General features: G+C 31.0%; 6 protein-coding genes across 12 annotated transcripts; 3 read left to right on the plus strand and 3 right to left on the minus strand.

The window, feature by feature from the left end:
* Positions 1-320: 320 nt before the first annotated feature.
* LOC128875547 (28S ribosomal protein S18c, mitochondrial) lies at positions 321-1,172 on the plus strand. Its single transcript, XM_054121203.1, has 3 exons — positions 321-585; positions 677-884; positions 967-1,172. The coding sequence occupies exons 1-3, from the start codon at positions 448-450 to the stop codon at positions 1,056-1,058; spliced, it is 438 nt and encodes a 145-aa protein (XP_053977178.1). The 5' UTR covers positions 321-447; the 3' UTR covers positions 1,059-1,172.
* On the minus strand, positions 1,086-2,211 carry LOC128875545 (swi5-dependent recombination DNA repair protein 1 homolog). 3 transcript variants are annotated; one of them, XM_054121198.1, is made up of 4 exons: positions 2,117-2,211; positions 1,782-1,916; positions 1,488-1,689; positions 1,086-1,418 (listed from the first exon to the last, which is right to left on the minus strand). In XM_054121198.1, the coding sequence occupies exons 1-4, from the start codon at positions 2,167-2,169 to the stop codon at positions 1,230-1,232; spliced, it is 579 nt and encodes a 192-aa protein (XP_053977173.1). In that variant the 5' UTR covers positions 2,170-2,211; the 3' UTR covers positions 1,086-1,229. The 3 variants fall into 3 exon arrangements, with proteins under 3 accessions (XP_053977173.1, XP_053977175.1, XP_053977174.1); XM_054121200.1 differs by lacking the exon at positions 2,117-2,211 and adding an exon at positions 1,982-2,101; XM_054121199.1 differs by lacking the exon at positions 2,117-2,211 and adding an exon at positions 2,047-2,087.
* LOC128875544 (U1 small nuclear ribonucleoprotein A) lies at positions 2,087-3,729 on the plus strand. 2 transcript variants are annotated; one of them, XM_054121197.1, is made up of 3 exons: positions 2,087-2,207; positions 2,362-2,603; positions 2,683-3,729. In XM_054121197.1, exons 2-3 carry the CDS (start codon positions 2,367-2,369, stop codon positions 3,139-3,141), a joined length of 696 nt encoding a protein of 231 aa, XP_053977172.1. In that variant the 5' UTR covers positions 2,087-2,207; positions 2,362-2,366; the 3' UTR covers positions 3,142-3,729. The 2 variants fall into 2 exon arrangements, with proteins under 2 accessions (XP_053977172.1, XP_053977171.1); XM_054121196.1 differs by having other exon boundaries at positions 2,096-2,190.
* Positions 3,730-4,959: 1,230 nt separating this feature from the next.
* LOC128875548 (high mobility group protein I) lies at positions 4,960-7,164 on the plus strand. Its single transcript, XM_054121205.1, has 3 exons — positions 4,960-5,225; positions 6,275-6,513; positions 6,609-7,164. Exons 2-3 carry the CDS (start codon positions 6,289-6,291, stop codon positions 6,738-6,740), a joined length of 357 nt encoding a protein of 118 aa, XP_053977180.1. The 5' UTR covers positions 4,960-5,225; positions 6,275-6,288; the 3' UTR covers positions 6,741-7,164.
* Positions 7,165-7,700: 536 nt separating this feature from the next.
* On the minus strand, positions 7,701-9,854 carry LOC128875546 (uncharacterized protein C3orf18 homolog). Of its 2 annotated transcripts, none has more exons than XM_054121201.1 (3): positions 8,671-9,854; positions 8,214-8,357; positions 7,701-8,145 (listed from the first exon to the last, which is right to left on the minus strand). In XM_054121201.1, the coding sequence occupies exons 1-3, from the start codon at positions 9,022-9,024 to the stop codon at positions 8,089-8,091; spliced, it is 555 nt and encodes a 184-aa protein (XP_053977176.1). In that variant the 5' UTR covers positions 9,025-9,854; the 3' UTR covers positions 7,701-8,088. The 2 variants fall into 2 exon arrangements, with proteins under 2 accessions (XP_053977176.1, XP_053977177.1); XM_054121202.1 differs by having other exon boundaries at positions 8,677-9,847.
* Positions 9,855-10,930: 1,076 nt separating this feature from the next.
* On the minus strand, positions 10,931-15,258 carry LOC128875542 (adiponectin receptor protein). 3 transcript variants are annotated; one of them, XM_054121193.1, is made up of 7 exons: positions 15,121-15,258; positions 13,447-13,722; positions 13,268-13,366; positions 12,953-13,124; positions 12,406-12,803; positions 12,145-12,309; positions 10,931-12,070 (listed from the first exon to the last, which is right to left on the minus strand). In XM_054121193.1, the coding sequence occupies exons 2-7, from the start codon at positions 13,690-13,692 to the stop codon at positions 11,936-11,938; spliced, it is 1,215 nt and encodes a 404-aa protein (XP_053977168.1). In that variant the 5' UTR covers positions 13,693-13,722; positions 15,121-15,258; the 3' UTR covers positions 10,931-11,935. The 3 variants fall into 3 exon arrangements, with proteins under 3 accessions (XP_053977168.1, XP_053977166.1, XP_053977167.1); XM_054121191.1 differs by lacking the exon at positions 15,121-15,258 and adding an exon at positions 14,341-14,546; XM_054121192.1 differs by lacking the exon at positions 15,121-15,258 and adding an exon at positions 13,825-14,038.
* Positions 15,259-15,335: the final 77 nt, after the last annotated feature.

Genomic DNA, 15,335 nt, shown 5'->3' on the forward strand with positions numbered 1-15,335 from the left:
TAGATGGCGAAAACGATACATTTCAATAAATTACACTTTATTTTTTATAAATGCATAATTAATACGATTCCTTCCATTATAATACTACAATATATTACTTAATAAGTTCAATTTATTATTTCAATGAATAATTATTTAATGCAGCAATAATTTATCGACGCTTTACTTAGTGTCGCCATCTAGCAAGAATAGGGGGAACTATTTTCACTACAAGCTTGGGCGTTTTCCCGTTGATGACGCTACTAGTTACTAAAACCCGCTCACAGAGCTGCTTAGTGAGCGGCAACCTTTTTCGATCCATCCAATGATATAACTTTATTTGGTAATCAATATTTCTAACAGTTTACTGCAATTTACGATACGTCGCTTCTTGTCAAATACACTTTTTATGTTGTTATTCTTCGTGCTTATGGACTGTTTGTGTATGCACGTTTATTAAGTTGTAAAATGATTCGAACGTTTGTTACAGCTCAGACTTTAAGAAATGTTTCGAACAGAGTCCCAATATTTCTGTATCGTAATAAAAGCAGCGAAGCATTTACTTCCAATACAGAAACAACCGACGTGACACCCGATCCAGATCTGGTAATATCTCATTGTAAACGCTAAATCTCTTCGACTGAAATAGTAAAGTTACTTAAATTATTTAAATTAAATGTATCTAATCATTTTGCAGCCAACAATCTCTGAAAATCCGTTTAAGAAAGAGCGGAAAGTATGCATTTTGTGTAAGCACAAGATAGAACCAACTTTCAAGAATGTACGCTTATTATCGCAATTTCAAAGTCGTTACACGGGTAGAATTTATGGAAAACATATAACTGGATTATGCGAATACAAACAAAAAAGAGTGGAAGAAGAAATATTGAAAGCGCAATCTGCTGGTGTGATTCTACATCTTTATTTAAAGTTACTTTTTATGTATGTATTTCATACTTTGTTAATGTAAATTTTTCTACATTCTAGGTTTAATGGGCATCATGACAAGAGATCCCAAATATGCTAACGATCCAAAATTATTTGATCCAAACTACCCATTCAAACCACATCCATTTTAAACATAATACGTTTGAAAATATCGAAAGATCATACATTTAATTTTCATATTCACGTAGAAATCTTATTATAAATATGTAAATAAATAATAAATAAATATAACATTGTAACTTGTACTTCAAATTATTTATTTCTCTGTCGTATAAAAAGGGACAAAGTATATGATTATACATTTAAAGAAATGTATCATCATTAATGTAAAACTGGACTGTATTAGGTTCTATTCCTAATGAAGATAAAATTTCAACCATCTTCACAGATCGTCCATTTCTTTCTTGCAAATCATTCTGATAATCTCTAAGAGCATTTTGGCAAGCATCTGTCCATTTTTTAATGGCAGTTTCTAAATCTTCAGCTTTGTTCTATAATCATAAGCACCTTTTTTAAGAATCCAATAACTGTAACATACTTTACACGTAATGTGCTTTTACCTTTTTTTTATACAGCAATGTAGTTTTCAAATTATTAATTAACTCTTGTTTCTCTTGTATTCTTTTTTTTAGTGAATCCAAATCACTCTGACGTAACTCCTTATTTTGTTCATCTGTTTGGTTTATGTAGGTCTCATTACTTAAACGTAATTTTTTTGTAGGAGGTGTTTGAAAAAGTAATCTTTTTGATACAGAAACCCTCCTATTTTAAAATGAGAAAAGGAAAATCAATCAGACATGCATGATTGGTAAAATAAGATTTTGAAAGCACAGTACTACTTTATATGTACTTACAATGGTGTTTCACAGGTATTTGATTCTGGAGTATTTGTATTATTTTTTGTATTGTCATTTTTAGGAGTACTAAATGGAGAACGAAATGGTCTATTTACACCTTTACTGTTTCTAAATGGTTTGGCACTCATGTTTCTGAAAAGAATAAAAGAATAATACGTATGTCCGTGATATTACTATCTATAAAAAATCTATATTACAAAATTGTCCGATTTTAAATCTAGATTATGTTTAAAAAAGTCGCTATTTATATATGTTTTTTTACGAAATAGGTGGTTCAAATTTAAACATGTAGTTTCCTCTCTACACTTATGGTGGTTCGTTGTTGTACCCACATCAGTGTTGAGTGTGCCTTAACCTTTACGAGACACTGACGCCGACTGAGCATAATTGTTACAGTACACAAAAAGTATTATTATTTATCGTGTAAATATAATACATTTAATTCTTTCATTCTATTTGTAATGTGTTTTATCAATCTTATATCGTTTCGATGTTTTTGCTAATTTTCCAATATTAAAAATTTGTGTTATCTGTGATTAAAATATTTTTCTAAATTAAATCACTTTTCTACTTCCAGTGACGATGGATATTAGACCAAATAATACCATCTACATTAATAATTTAAATGAAAAAATAAAGAAGGATGAACTAAAGAAGTCCTTGTATGCAATTTTTTCACAATTCGGGCAAATATTAGATATTGTAGCATTAAAGACATTAAAAATGCGTGGACAAGCATTTGTTATTTTTAAGGAGATAGCTAGTGCTACGAATGCATTGAGGTCAATGCAAGGTTTTCCATTTTATGACAAACCAATGGTAAGTGATATTATTCTAAATATTATAGGTTATTTTAGTTCTAAAACAGATAAAAATATAATTTTTGCCTACATTTTAGAGGATACAATATGCAAAAACCGACAGCGATATAATTGCCAAAATGAAAGGCACCTATGCGGAAAGACCTAAGAAACCAAAACGAGTTGTCCCTGCCGCGGATGAAGAAGCTAAACGTGCAAAGAAACGAGCTAAAGAACAGGCCAAACATTCTCAGCAAATTGGTTATCATGCCGGTGTTCCCCAACACCCAAGCTTAGTCAATACTGCTGTACCTGAACAACCACCAAATCAAATTCTATTCCTTACAAACTTACCAGATGAAACTAGCGAAATGATGTTGTCTATGCTCTTCAATCAGTTTCCTGGATTTAAGGAAGTACGTTTGGTACCAAACAGGCACGATATCGCGTTTGTTGAGTTTGAAAACGAAGTCCAATCAGGAGCTGCAAAAGATGCTCTTCAAGGATTCAAAATCACACCTTCGCATGCAATGAAAATATCTTTCGCGAAAAAATAAAATATATGATATAGTTTGTACGGAAATGTTATCGAAAAGAATGAAACAAAATGTGTGTGTTGTACTAGGTCTATGTAGAAATTTATGCAAACACAGTCGAGGGTATTAAAAATAATCTTGAATGAAGATTTACGAACGTAAATCGAGGACATACCATAAAGATTCAAGAACAGTACATGTACAAAATTTTATGTAATGTATACATACATATGAAACTTCACATTGTAAATAGGAATTAAAAGATATATAACATTTTTCAAATATACATCATTTATATGGAACTATTTTTGACTTAGTTTTATAATGATTAGATGAACAAGTACAGTAATTTTTAATACGACGATGCTCAATTTATGATTTATACAAATTTTACAGAACACCATCATATAACATATTCCTTCGATTATACTCGAACCTTTATTGAGAATCTACAAAACCATAATCGTATGTATTTCTTGCAAATTAATATAAGTTTATTGGATAATACTCCAAAGTGATCATTAAATTGCAAGGTTTATAGCAATAATTACATTTATGTAATAGTAAATTTCATTATACTATCTTCTATAAAGAAAAATTTAATTAGTACGGATTCTGTAATGAAACGTGAATCGTTCTTGGTCATTATTTTACATTTAATAATTTTTTTCATTTTTGTATAATAAGTATTCCAGAAATAACAATTATTTACTTTTATAACAGAATTTTATGCTCGAAAATCGTTCTTTTCATTTACAAAAAGATCTATAAGCGTAAATGTATTATTGCCACACACATAAATCTCAGGAAAGGCTTTCATTTATATAAAGATCGCGAAAGAAACAGTACAAATTATTAGGTGGACTGGAAAGTAATGTCGTTTTTTCAATTTGAAATACTTTTTTATTACTCACTAGCTCATTGATTTTTATCGATATGGCATTCAAAATTTGTACATTAAATGGCAAAAGGCTGTTGATAACGAGGGCGATTACATAATTGATTAAAAAAAGGAATTTATTAAAAATTTGTTTGAATTTAATGTAAAATAAACGACATTACTTTTCAGTCCACCTAATACAATGTCATTTAATGAACAAAAAGCATTGTAAAATCTCCAATAAAATTAAAAAAAAATTGTACACGTTTGAAAAAATACCGAAAATATTCTATAACAATATAGAAGCAATACTTATTGCTTCTATATTTTTACCCACTTTTCGCATTTTTTTGTTAATTTCACAAATTATATCAACTAGTAAATGTTGTTTGAACTATATCTATCCTTAGAGACTTCCGAGAATATGTAAAATATCATTGATTATAAAAAAAGAAGTTGAGAAACTATAATTTCACACAGAAGTTTTTTGGGAAATTGATCGGTGTACGAATACATTCTACACCCACTGTATACAAATAAATCGAATATTTCCTAATTGTATACGCCCCTTCCATCTTACATTTCGATTCAGTCGTATATAAAGTTCATCTTTATTCTCTTCCTCTGGACCAAGACTAAGATGAAACCACCCAGTAACATTTGCTCCGCTATTTATCTGTCTTCCCGCCAAATTATCAACTCCCCCTCAGCTCACGTGCATATTAAATTATTATGAAAAACTTCATTCGAAGTATTTTATAAATTCTCGCGAGGTCCATTTTATCGTGGACAATATTAAGCACGAGCATTTAATGATAATTCACAAAAAAATAATTATTCGAAGTAATATCGCGACTTTCTGGCGGGAACAGAAGCGAAGAGTGGGGGTCTGGTTCTTAGGGCAGCAAGCGACGCTTGCAAAGCGTTGGTCTACAGTGCAGTGCGTCCAGTGCGTCGTCTCTGCCAGTGGTGCCAGATCAGTCGCGTCTCGGCTATTCGCACAGTAAATTGTGTTCGAATCACAGTTCGAGCAGTGGATGCCGGAGGTGGTATTAAAAGAAAAGAGAAAGATAGTGGATTTTGTTCGTGTACAAGGGATACAGAAGAAAATACGAGGAAGATTTAATATACTATACAGTGCAGAGGTATAGCCCGGTTTTCTCACGCCACGACGCGCGCGCCGGCCGAACGATTGCTTTGTCTCCGTATATACGAGAAATTTGAGGTGAGTGACTATCAACGTCTTTCAGCCCTGTAAATATTCTACTCGTCCGACGACCGTACGCATCCGCGAGGATGGATGATCGAGTTAATTGAAAACGATTGTTTCGACAATTTTTTGGTCGGTCTTTCGATCCGAGCCGATTATTACTTACAGCATACTTATTCATTTACTTATACAACGTGAGACCTTTGATGGACGCTACCACGACTCTGGCGTTGCCATGATTTGTCGATCATGGCGTCCGTTTCGACTAGGCGATGCTTTTGCGTTTAATTTTAATAGCGAGCCTCCGTCGTGTTATTCTTTTTTCCATTATAAATAGACGTTGAACACGTCGACCGTTTGATGCGATTGTATATTTTTATTTGTGCTTATTCGTACGGAAATATCAGCAACGTGTGGTATTGTTAATATTTTTGAAAATGGCGGGCGCGGAAATTTTAGAAACCACTCTCGTATTGTTGCAAGCGATCGAAGTAAATTAATAAGAATACTTTCTACGATCTCGTTGTATTACAAAAAGATAATGATATTTTTTTTTCTCTTTTATTTACATTCATGAATCGCTTGGTACAATTGATTTCGCGTAATTGTCGCGGTTGAATCGTAACAATTGGATAGCCGGTCGTGAAACCGCCGTTCAACGATATTCAATACAAATGCACGCTCTAGGCGCGTAACTCGTTCTTTATGGAGCACAATTAGTACTCTGCAATTTTATTTTTCTACGAGTTTATCAGAAACTGTATATACTCTTTTCTTGTTGTTGTCAAATTGCAGCTACAAATTGAAAGTGCATGGTTTTTACGAGAAGATTTTAAGATCAATAAACACACGATATTTTCTGTATTCTCCCTCAGCGTATAAATACATTATATGTAACTTCAAAACATTGTAATCGTGTTATCTTTTTGTTTATATTCTGTATCATTCTTTTTTTTTTCCACTGTAAATAAGATTTCTGAATTTTACAATGAGTTTCTTGTGTGTTGTTTCGTATGTTAAAGTGAATATAAATATATAAGAACAAAATTTTTATGATTATACAGTGGTAGGATTAAAAATGTCAGACGATAATTCATCGCCTGTTGTGGAGGAGCAAAAGAAGAAGCGAGGTAGGCCATCGAAAGGGGAAAAAAATGCTGTCAAAGAACCCAAAAAAAGAGGGAGACCCACTTTAGAGAAAAACAATGCATTACGAGCTGCAAAGTCTGACAATGAAGACGATGGATCACCTGTACCTGTAAAAAAGGGTAGGGGTCGGCCAAAGGGCTCTCACAAAAAGAAGGTGAGTAATAATTAGTCTTTAAGAAAATTCTGTATCATTTAATTTAAAGTCTTTGATGTGTATCTTGTTAATTGAGAATATGTATTAATTTTCAGCAAGGAGTTCCCAAAGGAACTTCTTCTGGACGCGGTCGTGGTAGACCAAAAAAGAAAGAAGAAAAACCAGAAAGTACTGGTGAAGAAGAGGATGAACAAGAGGAGGAGGAGGAGGAAGAGGAAGAGAATTAAATATAAAGAAATAATTTCAATGTATCACACTGATTCTTTGAAACATTTTAAAAAAACTGATAAATTTAAAGTTTTTATTTTCGCTTTTTATATCATAATCTGCAGATTGAAATAGTAAAGCGGTAATATTATTTTTAAAACTGCTCAAGTTGGAAGGACATTATTAAAACAAAAAAAAAAGCGTAATTTGTAACGACTATATCTGTGAAAAATGGATGAAATGCACATAAAACTTGCATTAAGAATATGTAATACGCTCCTTTCTAGTATTTACTTCGTTTTTTATAATTATTATTATTATTATAATTATTATTATGTTTTAAGTATCAATACGAAATGTATAAATATTTTAATGAAAGAACTTTGAAAATTCAGATCTCTTATACTGATTATATGAATAAGAAGGCAAATTTTTTTTAAGATATATATAATATACGATTACATCTTATTTGTTTACTTCCTTTGCTCCTATGTGTGTGTATTGTAATTCGTAAAGCAAAAAAAATTCATATAGATCTAATGCTATAAGAAATAGAACAAAATTAAAATATTTGTATGTACTATGTGCAAAGAATATCCTTTTTTAAACTTAAATGTGAACATTGACATTCTTGAGGCAAGCATATGTGTGAATGTCAAATTTGTATTAAAGTAAATAAACTTGTAAGGTGAATCTCTTAATTCCTACATTGTATACATGCATTCTTGTTTAATTATACACGTTATATTCTAGTTGAAATTACTGGATTTTTATTCTTGGATTACAATATTTAAATGACACTAATGTATTATAATCGGACCATCATTAACTTTATTAAGTAATCTAATATTTTAGGTAGATAATTCAAAATGGCAATACATCGTGTTATAATTTACTTTTGAAAATTTCGTTTCATTATATTATCTGTAAAGGAAAGGATATGGAACAAAAAATATATATACATATAATTAATTCCCAAGCACGTAGCAAAAATTTTACATTTATAAAAAGACTGTTATAAACAGTGTACAATGAATAATAATGATAAAATAAAGTTTGTCATTTTTTGTTTTTTCACATTTCTCTATTATGGAATTGTTTTATGAAACATGAATCTACTTTATGGTTTTCACATAAATGAAGTCAGTTTTACTATAGTGCTACAGAATTTTCGATAAAACTTAGTATTCTAATGTTTGAAAAAAATGTTACTTTATATAAAACTTGTAGAATTTGATTTCGTTCTGAATCGAGATATATACAATCTGTTCAAGCATTAAGTAACCATATAAATCTAATAAATACTGTAATTATTAATCTATGTCAGAATGTAGACAATATGTACTTAAACGACTATTTTCGTTTTTATTAATGATTTCCAAAAAGTTCAGTGTTTTCCTCGGTATCCATAGATTGATATCCTTGCTGTAAAATAAATCACTTTATTTTAAGAATATATTAATTAGTAGAGGGAAAACATTTATTGTACGCACGCGTCTTTGATGATTGTTATAACATTCTTCCAATAATTCGGTTTCCCAGTCATCTTCTTCTTCTTCTCCAGGATCAAAATTATACATTGGCATAAGTCTATGCCTTAATCGCTCTAATTTTCTTTTTCTTGATATAATTATCACCTTTAAAAGTATGATGTATTATTAATAGAATGTATTACTCTAAGTAGTATAAAAATATCTAAGTTTTGCTAATAAAAAAAAAAATTATGTTTCTTCCAAAAAAATGCTATGGATTAATAAAAGTTTAAATATAATACTGCAATACAAACTGATCAATAAACTTAGACTATATTGCAGAAAGGTAATAATACCTAATGTAGAAATATTTATCCAAGCATTATAATTTGATCATAATTTTTATTTTATGCTTTTGTTTTCTGCAAATGAATTTCAGAGAAAGATTATGATTTAAATACAAAAGTGATATCGCTACCCATACCACAGCTGATAACACAATAACAAAGACCACTACACCAAGTGGTACAAAAATGTATTCTATTCCATCTGGTGGACCAAATTCATCAAAGGCTTCTGTTGTTGTAGACATATATATACTGGTGCTTGAAGTGTCAAAGGAAACTAGCGTGCTATTAGGCAATGATGTTGTGGCCTTAGAAACATTCCATAATTGTTGACTAGTTCCACTTTCTTCTGTAGAATACATATATCCTTCGGATGATTCGTCAGATATATTATTTGCCATGGTGGTAGTATAATTTCTGATACTATCATGTAACATCACAGATGTTACAGAATTTGTGGCGCTTGTTACATTCATTTCATTCATTGTTATCAATCAGAAAACTGCATTTGATTTTATGAAGAACATAACTTTAAAGATACAGAAATTGAAACTTTAACATTGTACACATGTGACTTTTTTGTTACATGTTTACCTTGTTTTACAAAAAACAGTGAACATAATGTGTAAAAAGCAAAACATTAATTACTTTGTTATCGATATATTAATTATATTAATACCAGATACTACTTTGTTTTTATATGAATATACATAATATGTTAATGCATCACTTTGTCACACGTTTATCGTTACAAAATGTAAATTGGATGAAATAGAGATCACATTTGTTGGATTGGATTCGTTAACGAATAGATAACTATGCATCTTGATAAATTTTCATGCTATACTATCAATAGGAAAATGCGATAAGAATTTCACATCGTCGAAAATATCATTGATTGACTTTTTGTACACTTCTTTCGAAAATCTTCTTGATTTTACTTTTCACTTAAGAATTATTAATTTCTTACGGCACGGATACCAAATAGTCGACAAATGCAGTTACATGTTTTCAATTTCTTGGTCTACGAATTGTTGAAATAAATAACTATATCCTCTTTGGTTAATCATTACGGTAAATTGACCGTGGTTCTTTTCGTGACATGGCATTCATCTTTTCGTCAAATAAAGTACAGACGTTTTCTTGTCCAGTTTAACATTACATTTTTGTAATATAGCAATGCAACTTTGCTTTATTTGCAAGATGCACACAACACGAAATACATGAAGTAAACTACCGAACCACTATCTATCGATGTCTTATCGAGATATTTTATCCATAGTATCGATTTTAACATCTTCCGTAGCACTCGGACGATACGTGAAATAATAAAACGATTCGAAACTTTTAATTAAAACAGATTTTTATACGTGGAAATCGCGGTTTTTAAAACTGTCATTGTCATTATTACTGGATCTGCAAAATTATATGTACAGGGTGTCCCAAAAATGGTGTAACACATTGAGAGGGGTGGTTCGGGCGGTGATTTGAAACAACTTTTTCCTTGGCGAAAATGTTGTCCGAGGCTCGGTTGAGGAGATATTAACGGAAAACATTGACCAATCAGAGCGCGCGTATACCGTTGGAGCGGCCATGGTAGCGAAGGCTACGTGCTAGGCGGCCGCGTCCAATGTCCTTCCATACGCGACGAGTCACTTGTTCGCGTACAAGCGCGACCGCTTAGCATATAGCCTTCGCTACCACGGCCACTCCATCGGTATCCGCGCGCTTTGATTAGTCAGTGTTTTCCGTTAATATCTCCTCAACGAAGCCTCGGACAACATTTTCGCTAAGGAAAAACTTGTTTCAAATCACCTCCCGAACCACCCCTTCCAAGGTGTTACAACATTTTTGGGACACCCTGTATATACGATGCATAGCGTTTCTCTGGTAAATAAATGATTAACAAAAATTAATAAAGAAAAAGTTTTATTATTTCGTTTAATGAATATGATCGTTGTAATCGATATATTATTCGTGATTATAATCTCTGAAAATTAATATCGCTTGTTGCATTTGTTTATACAAGTATTTCGTACGTTTAAAAAAATATATAAATGAACATCAAAATTATTTCTGAAATTGAATAAAGGTATCAATGAAACTTCGAAACAATGTGATTGTTATCGAACGTTAATAAAAAATCAATTAGTCGCAATTTTTAGCAGGCATTTGTTCTGATTATAAGAAATATTATTTTTTAATTTGACCCATATGAGAAAGCACTTTTAAATCCGATTTTCATTTCCAGATATTTTGATTGTTGTTCATTATATTAGATAAAGAAATTTGTAGGACCTTTATGTAGTCCAGAAATGACACTACAATATTTGTTTAGAAAAATATATTTTGGGAAATTACATAAAGTAGGATAATTGTGTTTTTTACATGTGAAATGCATAATTATCTTCTTTATTAATTTACCAGTATTAAGAATTATTTATGTAAAAAGTTCAACAATATCTCTTTATAAGATCTAAACCCTACAATAATAACAGAAATATTCAACATTTTTTATATTAAAAATGAAATTTGTATTCCACGATACATACAGGTTAATAAGAAAGAACAAAAAATTGAAAATGTTTAACAAGTACTGTATTAATAAAGATTATTTTACTAGTACTGTACAATGGAAACTGCAATCATCATTTGAAGTAGAAAGCTAGAGTGCAAAATTATCATACATAAATTTTTGAATATATACATGCTGGAAAAACCAGTGTTACTTTTTCTTACAAATGTGATCCAAAAGAAGTTAAATTTTTATAGTTCCCATAATCATTATAATAGTTTTCATTGCTTAACAATGTTTGTGTTCAAGATGTAGTACAACTTTTATAGTGCTTACGCTATAAAATCATTTGTAGTTACAATTTGTTCCTAAATCTTAATATAATTAAGTTTTATGTCGTTGTCATATATCTCTGTACTTTGTTTTATAATTTATCATTTTCATTCATTTCTTCTTAACAAGAGAACTGCATAAATCAAAAAGTCGATCATATTATCTGTTTTCTCTTTACAATAGTTGCAATTGGTAAATAAATTATTTATATTATTGTTCATTAATGTAATGTTATCTTTGTTATCAGGGATTCAGATTTACGAAGATGTAAAAAGATTCTATTAAATATTATAAATTGATCTGAGTAATCTTTATTATCACATGTATTATTTTATTGTTTTTATAGAATCTTTATAAACTCTATATTAAATTTTTTTAGTTATGATAAAGAATGAGAAGTCTTGTTACCCTTCATTTTAACGATATTGTTTCCAGCAGTTCTTTGATAGTACAGATCTACTGACACCCAAAGATTTAGGAATTTTCTGAGTCACCATAAAATTACATAAGATGAAATCCAACAACATAATCATATCCCCAGTGCATAGTTAAAAGGCTATCACCTGCGATGGATTTGTACAGTCCCCTATTGTCATTCTATACATAGCCATCTCAGTTATTCCATGATAATGAACAAAAGCAGCAGCAATTACTAATACATGGAAAATTTGATGACTCTGAAACTAAATAGTATAACGTTTTAATAATACAGTAAATCATTACCTACAAAATATATTAGAAAAAATTATATATTTACCCAAATATCGAATTTGCCAGGGAAAAATCGTTCAGGTACTCTTAATGCATAAAACATTGCACCTAAGATATATAAACATCCCATTAATATTAACCATCCAAGAGAAGCTTGACTAATTGCTTTAAACCAACCCTCTGCAATGGCATAATGCACAGCTGGTATTACCTACAATAAATATAATTTTTTTATGTGGTAGTATATTACACAATATAATTGATAATTTATTTGTTAGACAGGATATATATAATGCATATGCCTTACCCCACTAAGACCAAATCCCATAAAAACACCTGCTCTTAATGGTCTGTAACTTGGTTCACCAAATCTTTCCCATAATGATACAACAATACTTGTTACACCAAGTATTACGACCACGGATAAGTAAATAAGTTTAGGTTGATAATCACAGTAGAAACCATAATACAACCATGGCACAAAACTACCCATAATTAGCATAGCTATTCCACAATAGTCTAGTTTTGAAAACAACTTTCCAACGCATTCACTGTGGCAGTGTACTGTATGAAAGGCAAATGACAGTCCCAGACATAAGATAGCTCCGGCAAAGAAAGTACCGAATACCAATTTTTCTTCCAGTTGTATTTCTATAGGAGGCTGTGTTATGAAAAATATAGCTATGCCAATAAATGCCACACATCCTAAATGACATATATTAATTTGTTAGAAATTAGCGAACGAGCAAAATAAAACTCTTTTTTGCATGTATAGTTAATGGATTCGATTACTAGAGCATCGCGTGCAAGTAAATAAATAACATTTAAGTGATAAATAAAATGTTTAATCTTACCGAGTAAATGAGTCCAAATATTTCCAGTTTCTGTATGAATTCGAAATATACTTTTAAAGCAAGCATAAAATGATGGTAACGGTGGTCTATGACCAGCATGCAAGAAATCATTATCTTGTAACCATCTCGGGAGGTTTCTAAAGTGACATTGCTTCCACGATGCTTCCCATACCTTTAATAACCATTCAGTGATCATGTTTTAAAAATTTACTCTATATTCAACATATGGTACTTATACATTACATATTTTATTTAAAAATATTAAAAATACAAATTATAATATTTGAGTAAGTAAAGACATCTATACATATCTACCTTGCGAACAAATTCTTCAGCCTGCTCAGCAGCATTATGTGCCAATGCACCCAGATCAATTTCATCGCTTAATACACCAGCTTTCAACACCTCTGTCATCTAATAATATAATTAAGTTAAAGTTAATGTTGGCAGTAATTCATGAGATATTTAAATTGTGTAAACTTATAATTACATACCTCACAATCCAAAAGGTGATCATCTTCTGGAGTCGAAGGTAGAGGACACCCAACTCCATCTTCCTCTTCTGCCAAACAGCTGGCATCATCATCATCTAACAATTCTTTAACTTCATGTAACCCAGGTATTTCACTATTCAATGATACACGATCACTCCATGGAATTCTATGACGAATTCCTGATTCTATTGTACTATTTTCATCGCTTCCTTTGTCTTCCACAATGAAATCCTCATAGTGTGACATGTTTGGGGATTGTAATAACTAGTTGCAAGTCTGTAAAAACAATGTGAAAGTATTGAAAAAATACACTTTTACAATGTAATCTGTATAAACGTTAGCCAAATACAAAATGTTAATCAATGTAAGTACACCTACAATGTAGTGGTAGATATAGCACAGAATTTTCTTAGAAATAATTATTCTTTTTTATCGTAAATTAATTACTTCTAATAATATTCGAATGCATCGAGAAAAGATTAGTTCAAAACAAAAAATTAGACAATTATGTAACGTTAAGTTTACGAGATTTACGTAGCTTAAAATTAACTAACTCGTCGAACTTCATACGATTAATAAGATACTGAGTGATTTCTCGGTAATAGTGAGAACTTAAAAAGGTCATGACTTCTTAACTCCTTATATAATGAATTGTAAAAAATATTCTTCTAAGTACATTTTAACAATCGTCAAGAAAACAGAATGTTGACGGTAATACGTAGTGTAAGCAGACTATAGAAGATTATTTACAACGAAGTAATAAATTATGTCGGCAATTTATACGATTTTTCAATGGATTCCATTTGTATTAAATTAAAGACGAAAGCCAAATAATAATTCCATAAATACAGTGGTTGATTGAACGATCGAATACAAGACATATTTAATACGTACCCGTCGCCCGACAGTTCCTTCGAACGTTTACTTACATCTACCTCGAAAAAAATGTAATGTTTAACGGTAACAAACGAACGTAAATCATTCAAAACATGTTTTTAGTTGATACAAATTATTTTACGCGACTACTAATTTTCAGTTGTCCATTGCGACGACATAAGTCGAAAATAGCCGAATACTAGATACCACGTGTCAACATTTATATGTCAGTTTGAATCACTTTCAATCGCTACTATATAACACTACATAATAAGTACTTATTTTGCCACAACTAACTTTACTACGTTACATAAATATTTATGTAAAAAATATCATTAACATTTAAAGCTAATTATTTAACTTGCATCACATTACAATTAAGTTAAATTTAATTCTGCTAGCATATCAACGTTTGAAAATACAGGGTGTCCCAAAATTATTGGAAGTCATTGAAAGAGGTGGTTCAGGAGATGATTTGAAACAACTTTTTCCTTAGCGAAAATGTTATTCGAGACTTCGTTGAGGAGATATTAACGGAAAACGCTGACCAATCAGAGCGCGAATATGCCGATGGAGCGCCCGCGATAGCGTATGAGCGCGGCCGCCTAGTCGCTCCAACAGTATACGCGCGCTCTGATTGGTCAGTGTTTTCCGTTAATATCTCCTCAACGAAGCCTCTGACAACATTTTCACTAAGGAAAATGTTGTTTCAAATCACCTCCCGAACCACCTCTTTCAAGGTGTTCCAACATTTTTGGGACACCCTGTATATTGATAAACTGATTTGACAATACTTACATTCTTGTTCGATACAGGACGCAGAAGAAATGATTGCTTATAAACTTACAGGAGTTTGACCGTTATCAATCATGGTTTTTAAACATTGTACTGTGTTAATGTAATATGAATAAAATGTTAAAATATTTTAAAAATCGGATCAGAATTGAAGTCTTCAAAACAAAATGTAAAGTTTGAAGAAAATAGTGCACTTATGCTCGTATGATTATTATCAA

Source organism: Hylaeus volcanicus, chromosome 4 (assembly GCF_026283585.1).
Source record: "Hylaeus volcanicus isolate JK05 chromosome 4, UHH_iyHylVolc1.0_haploid, whole genome shotgun sequence".
Classification (NCBI taxonomy): domain Eukaryota; kingdom Metazoa; phylum Arthropoda; class Insecta; order Hymenoptera; family Colletidae; genus Hylaeus; species Hylaeus volcanicus.

Coding starts and splice junctions, on each gene's coding strand:
- LOC128875547 (XM_054121203.1), top strand. CDS start 448: ATGATTCGAACGTTTGTTACAGCTCAGACTTTAAGAAATGTTTCGAAC. Junction 586..676: donor TGACACCCGATCCAGATCTG/GTAATATCTCAT, acceptor ATCATTTTGCAG/CCAACAATCTCTGAAAATCC. Junction 885..966: donor ATTGAAAGCGCAATCTGCTG/GTGTGATTCTAC, acceptor TCTACATTCTAG/GTTTAATGGGCATCATGACA.
- LOC128875545 (XM_054121198.1), bottom strand. CDS start 2,169: ATGCTCAGTCGGCGTCAGTGTCTCGTAAAGGTTAAGGCACACTCAACA. Junction 1,690..1,781: donor AATACCTGTGAAACACCATT/GTAAGTACATAT, acceptor ATTTTAAAATAG/GAGGGTTTCTGTATCAAAAA. Junction 1,419..1,487: donor CATTGCTGTATAAAAAAAAG/GTAAAAGCACAT, acceptor TTATGATTATAG/AACAAAGCTGAAGATTTAGA.
- LOC128875544 (XM_054121196.1), top strand. Junction 2,604..2,682: donor CATTTTATGACAAACCAATG/GTAAGTGATATT, acceptor CCTACATTTTAG/AGGATACAATATGCAAAAAC.
- LOC128875548 (XM_054121205.1), top strand. CDS start 6,289: ATGTCAGACGATAATTCATCGCCTGTTGTGGAGGAGCAAAAGAAGAAG. Junction 6,514..6,608: donor AGGGCTCTCACAAAAAGAAG/GTGAGTAATAAT, acceptor ATTAATTTTCAG/CAAGGAGTTCCCAAAGGAAC.
- LOC128875546 (XM_054121201.1), bottom strand. CDS start 9,024: ATGAATGAAATGAATGTAACAAGCGCCACAAATTCTGTAACATCTGTG. Junction 8,358..8,670: donor TGTTATCAGCTGTGGTATGG/GTAGCGATATCA, acceptor ATACTTTTAAAG/GTGATAATTATATCAAGAAA. Junction 8,146..8,213: donor ATAACAATCATCAAAGACGC/GTGCGTACAATA, acceptor TTTATTTTACAG/CAAGGATATCAATCTATGGA.
- LOC128875542 (XM_054121193.1), bottom strand. CDS start 13,692: ATGTCACACTATGAGGATTTCATTGTGGAAGACAAAGGAAGCGATGAA. Junction 13,125..13,267: donor CTGAAGAATTTGTTCGCAAG/GTAGATATGTAT, acceptor TGGTTATTAAAG/GTATGGGAAGCATCGTGGAA. Junction 12,071..12,144: donor CTGGCAAATTCGATATTTGG/GTAAATATATAA, acceptor TATACTATTTAG/TTTCAGAGTCATCAAATTTT.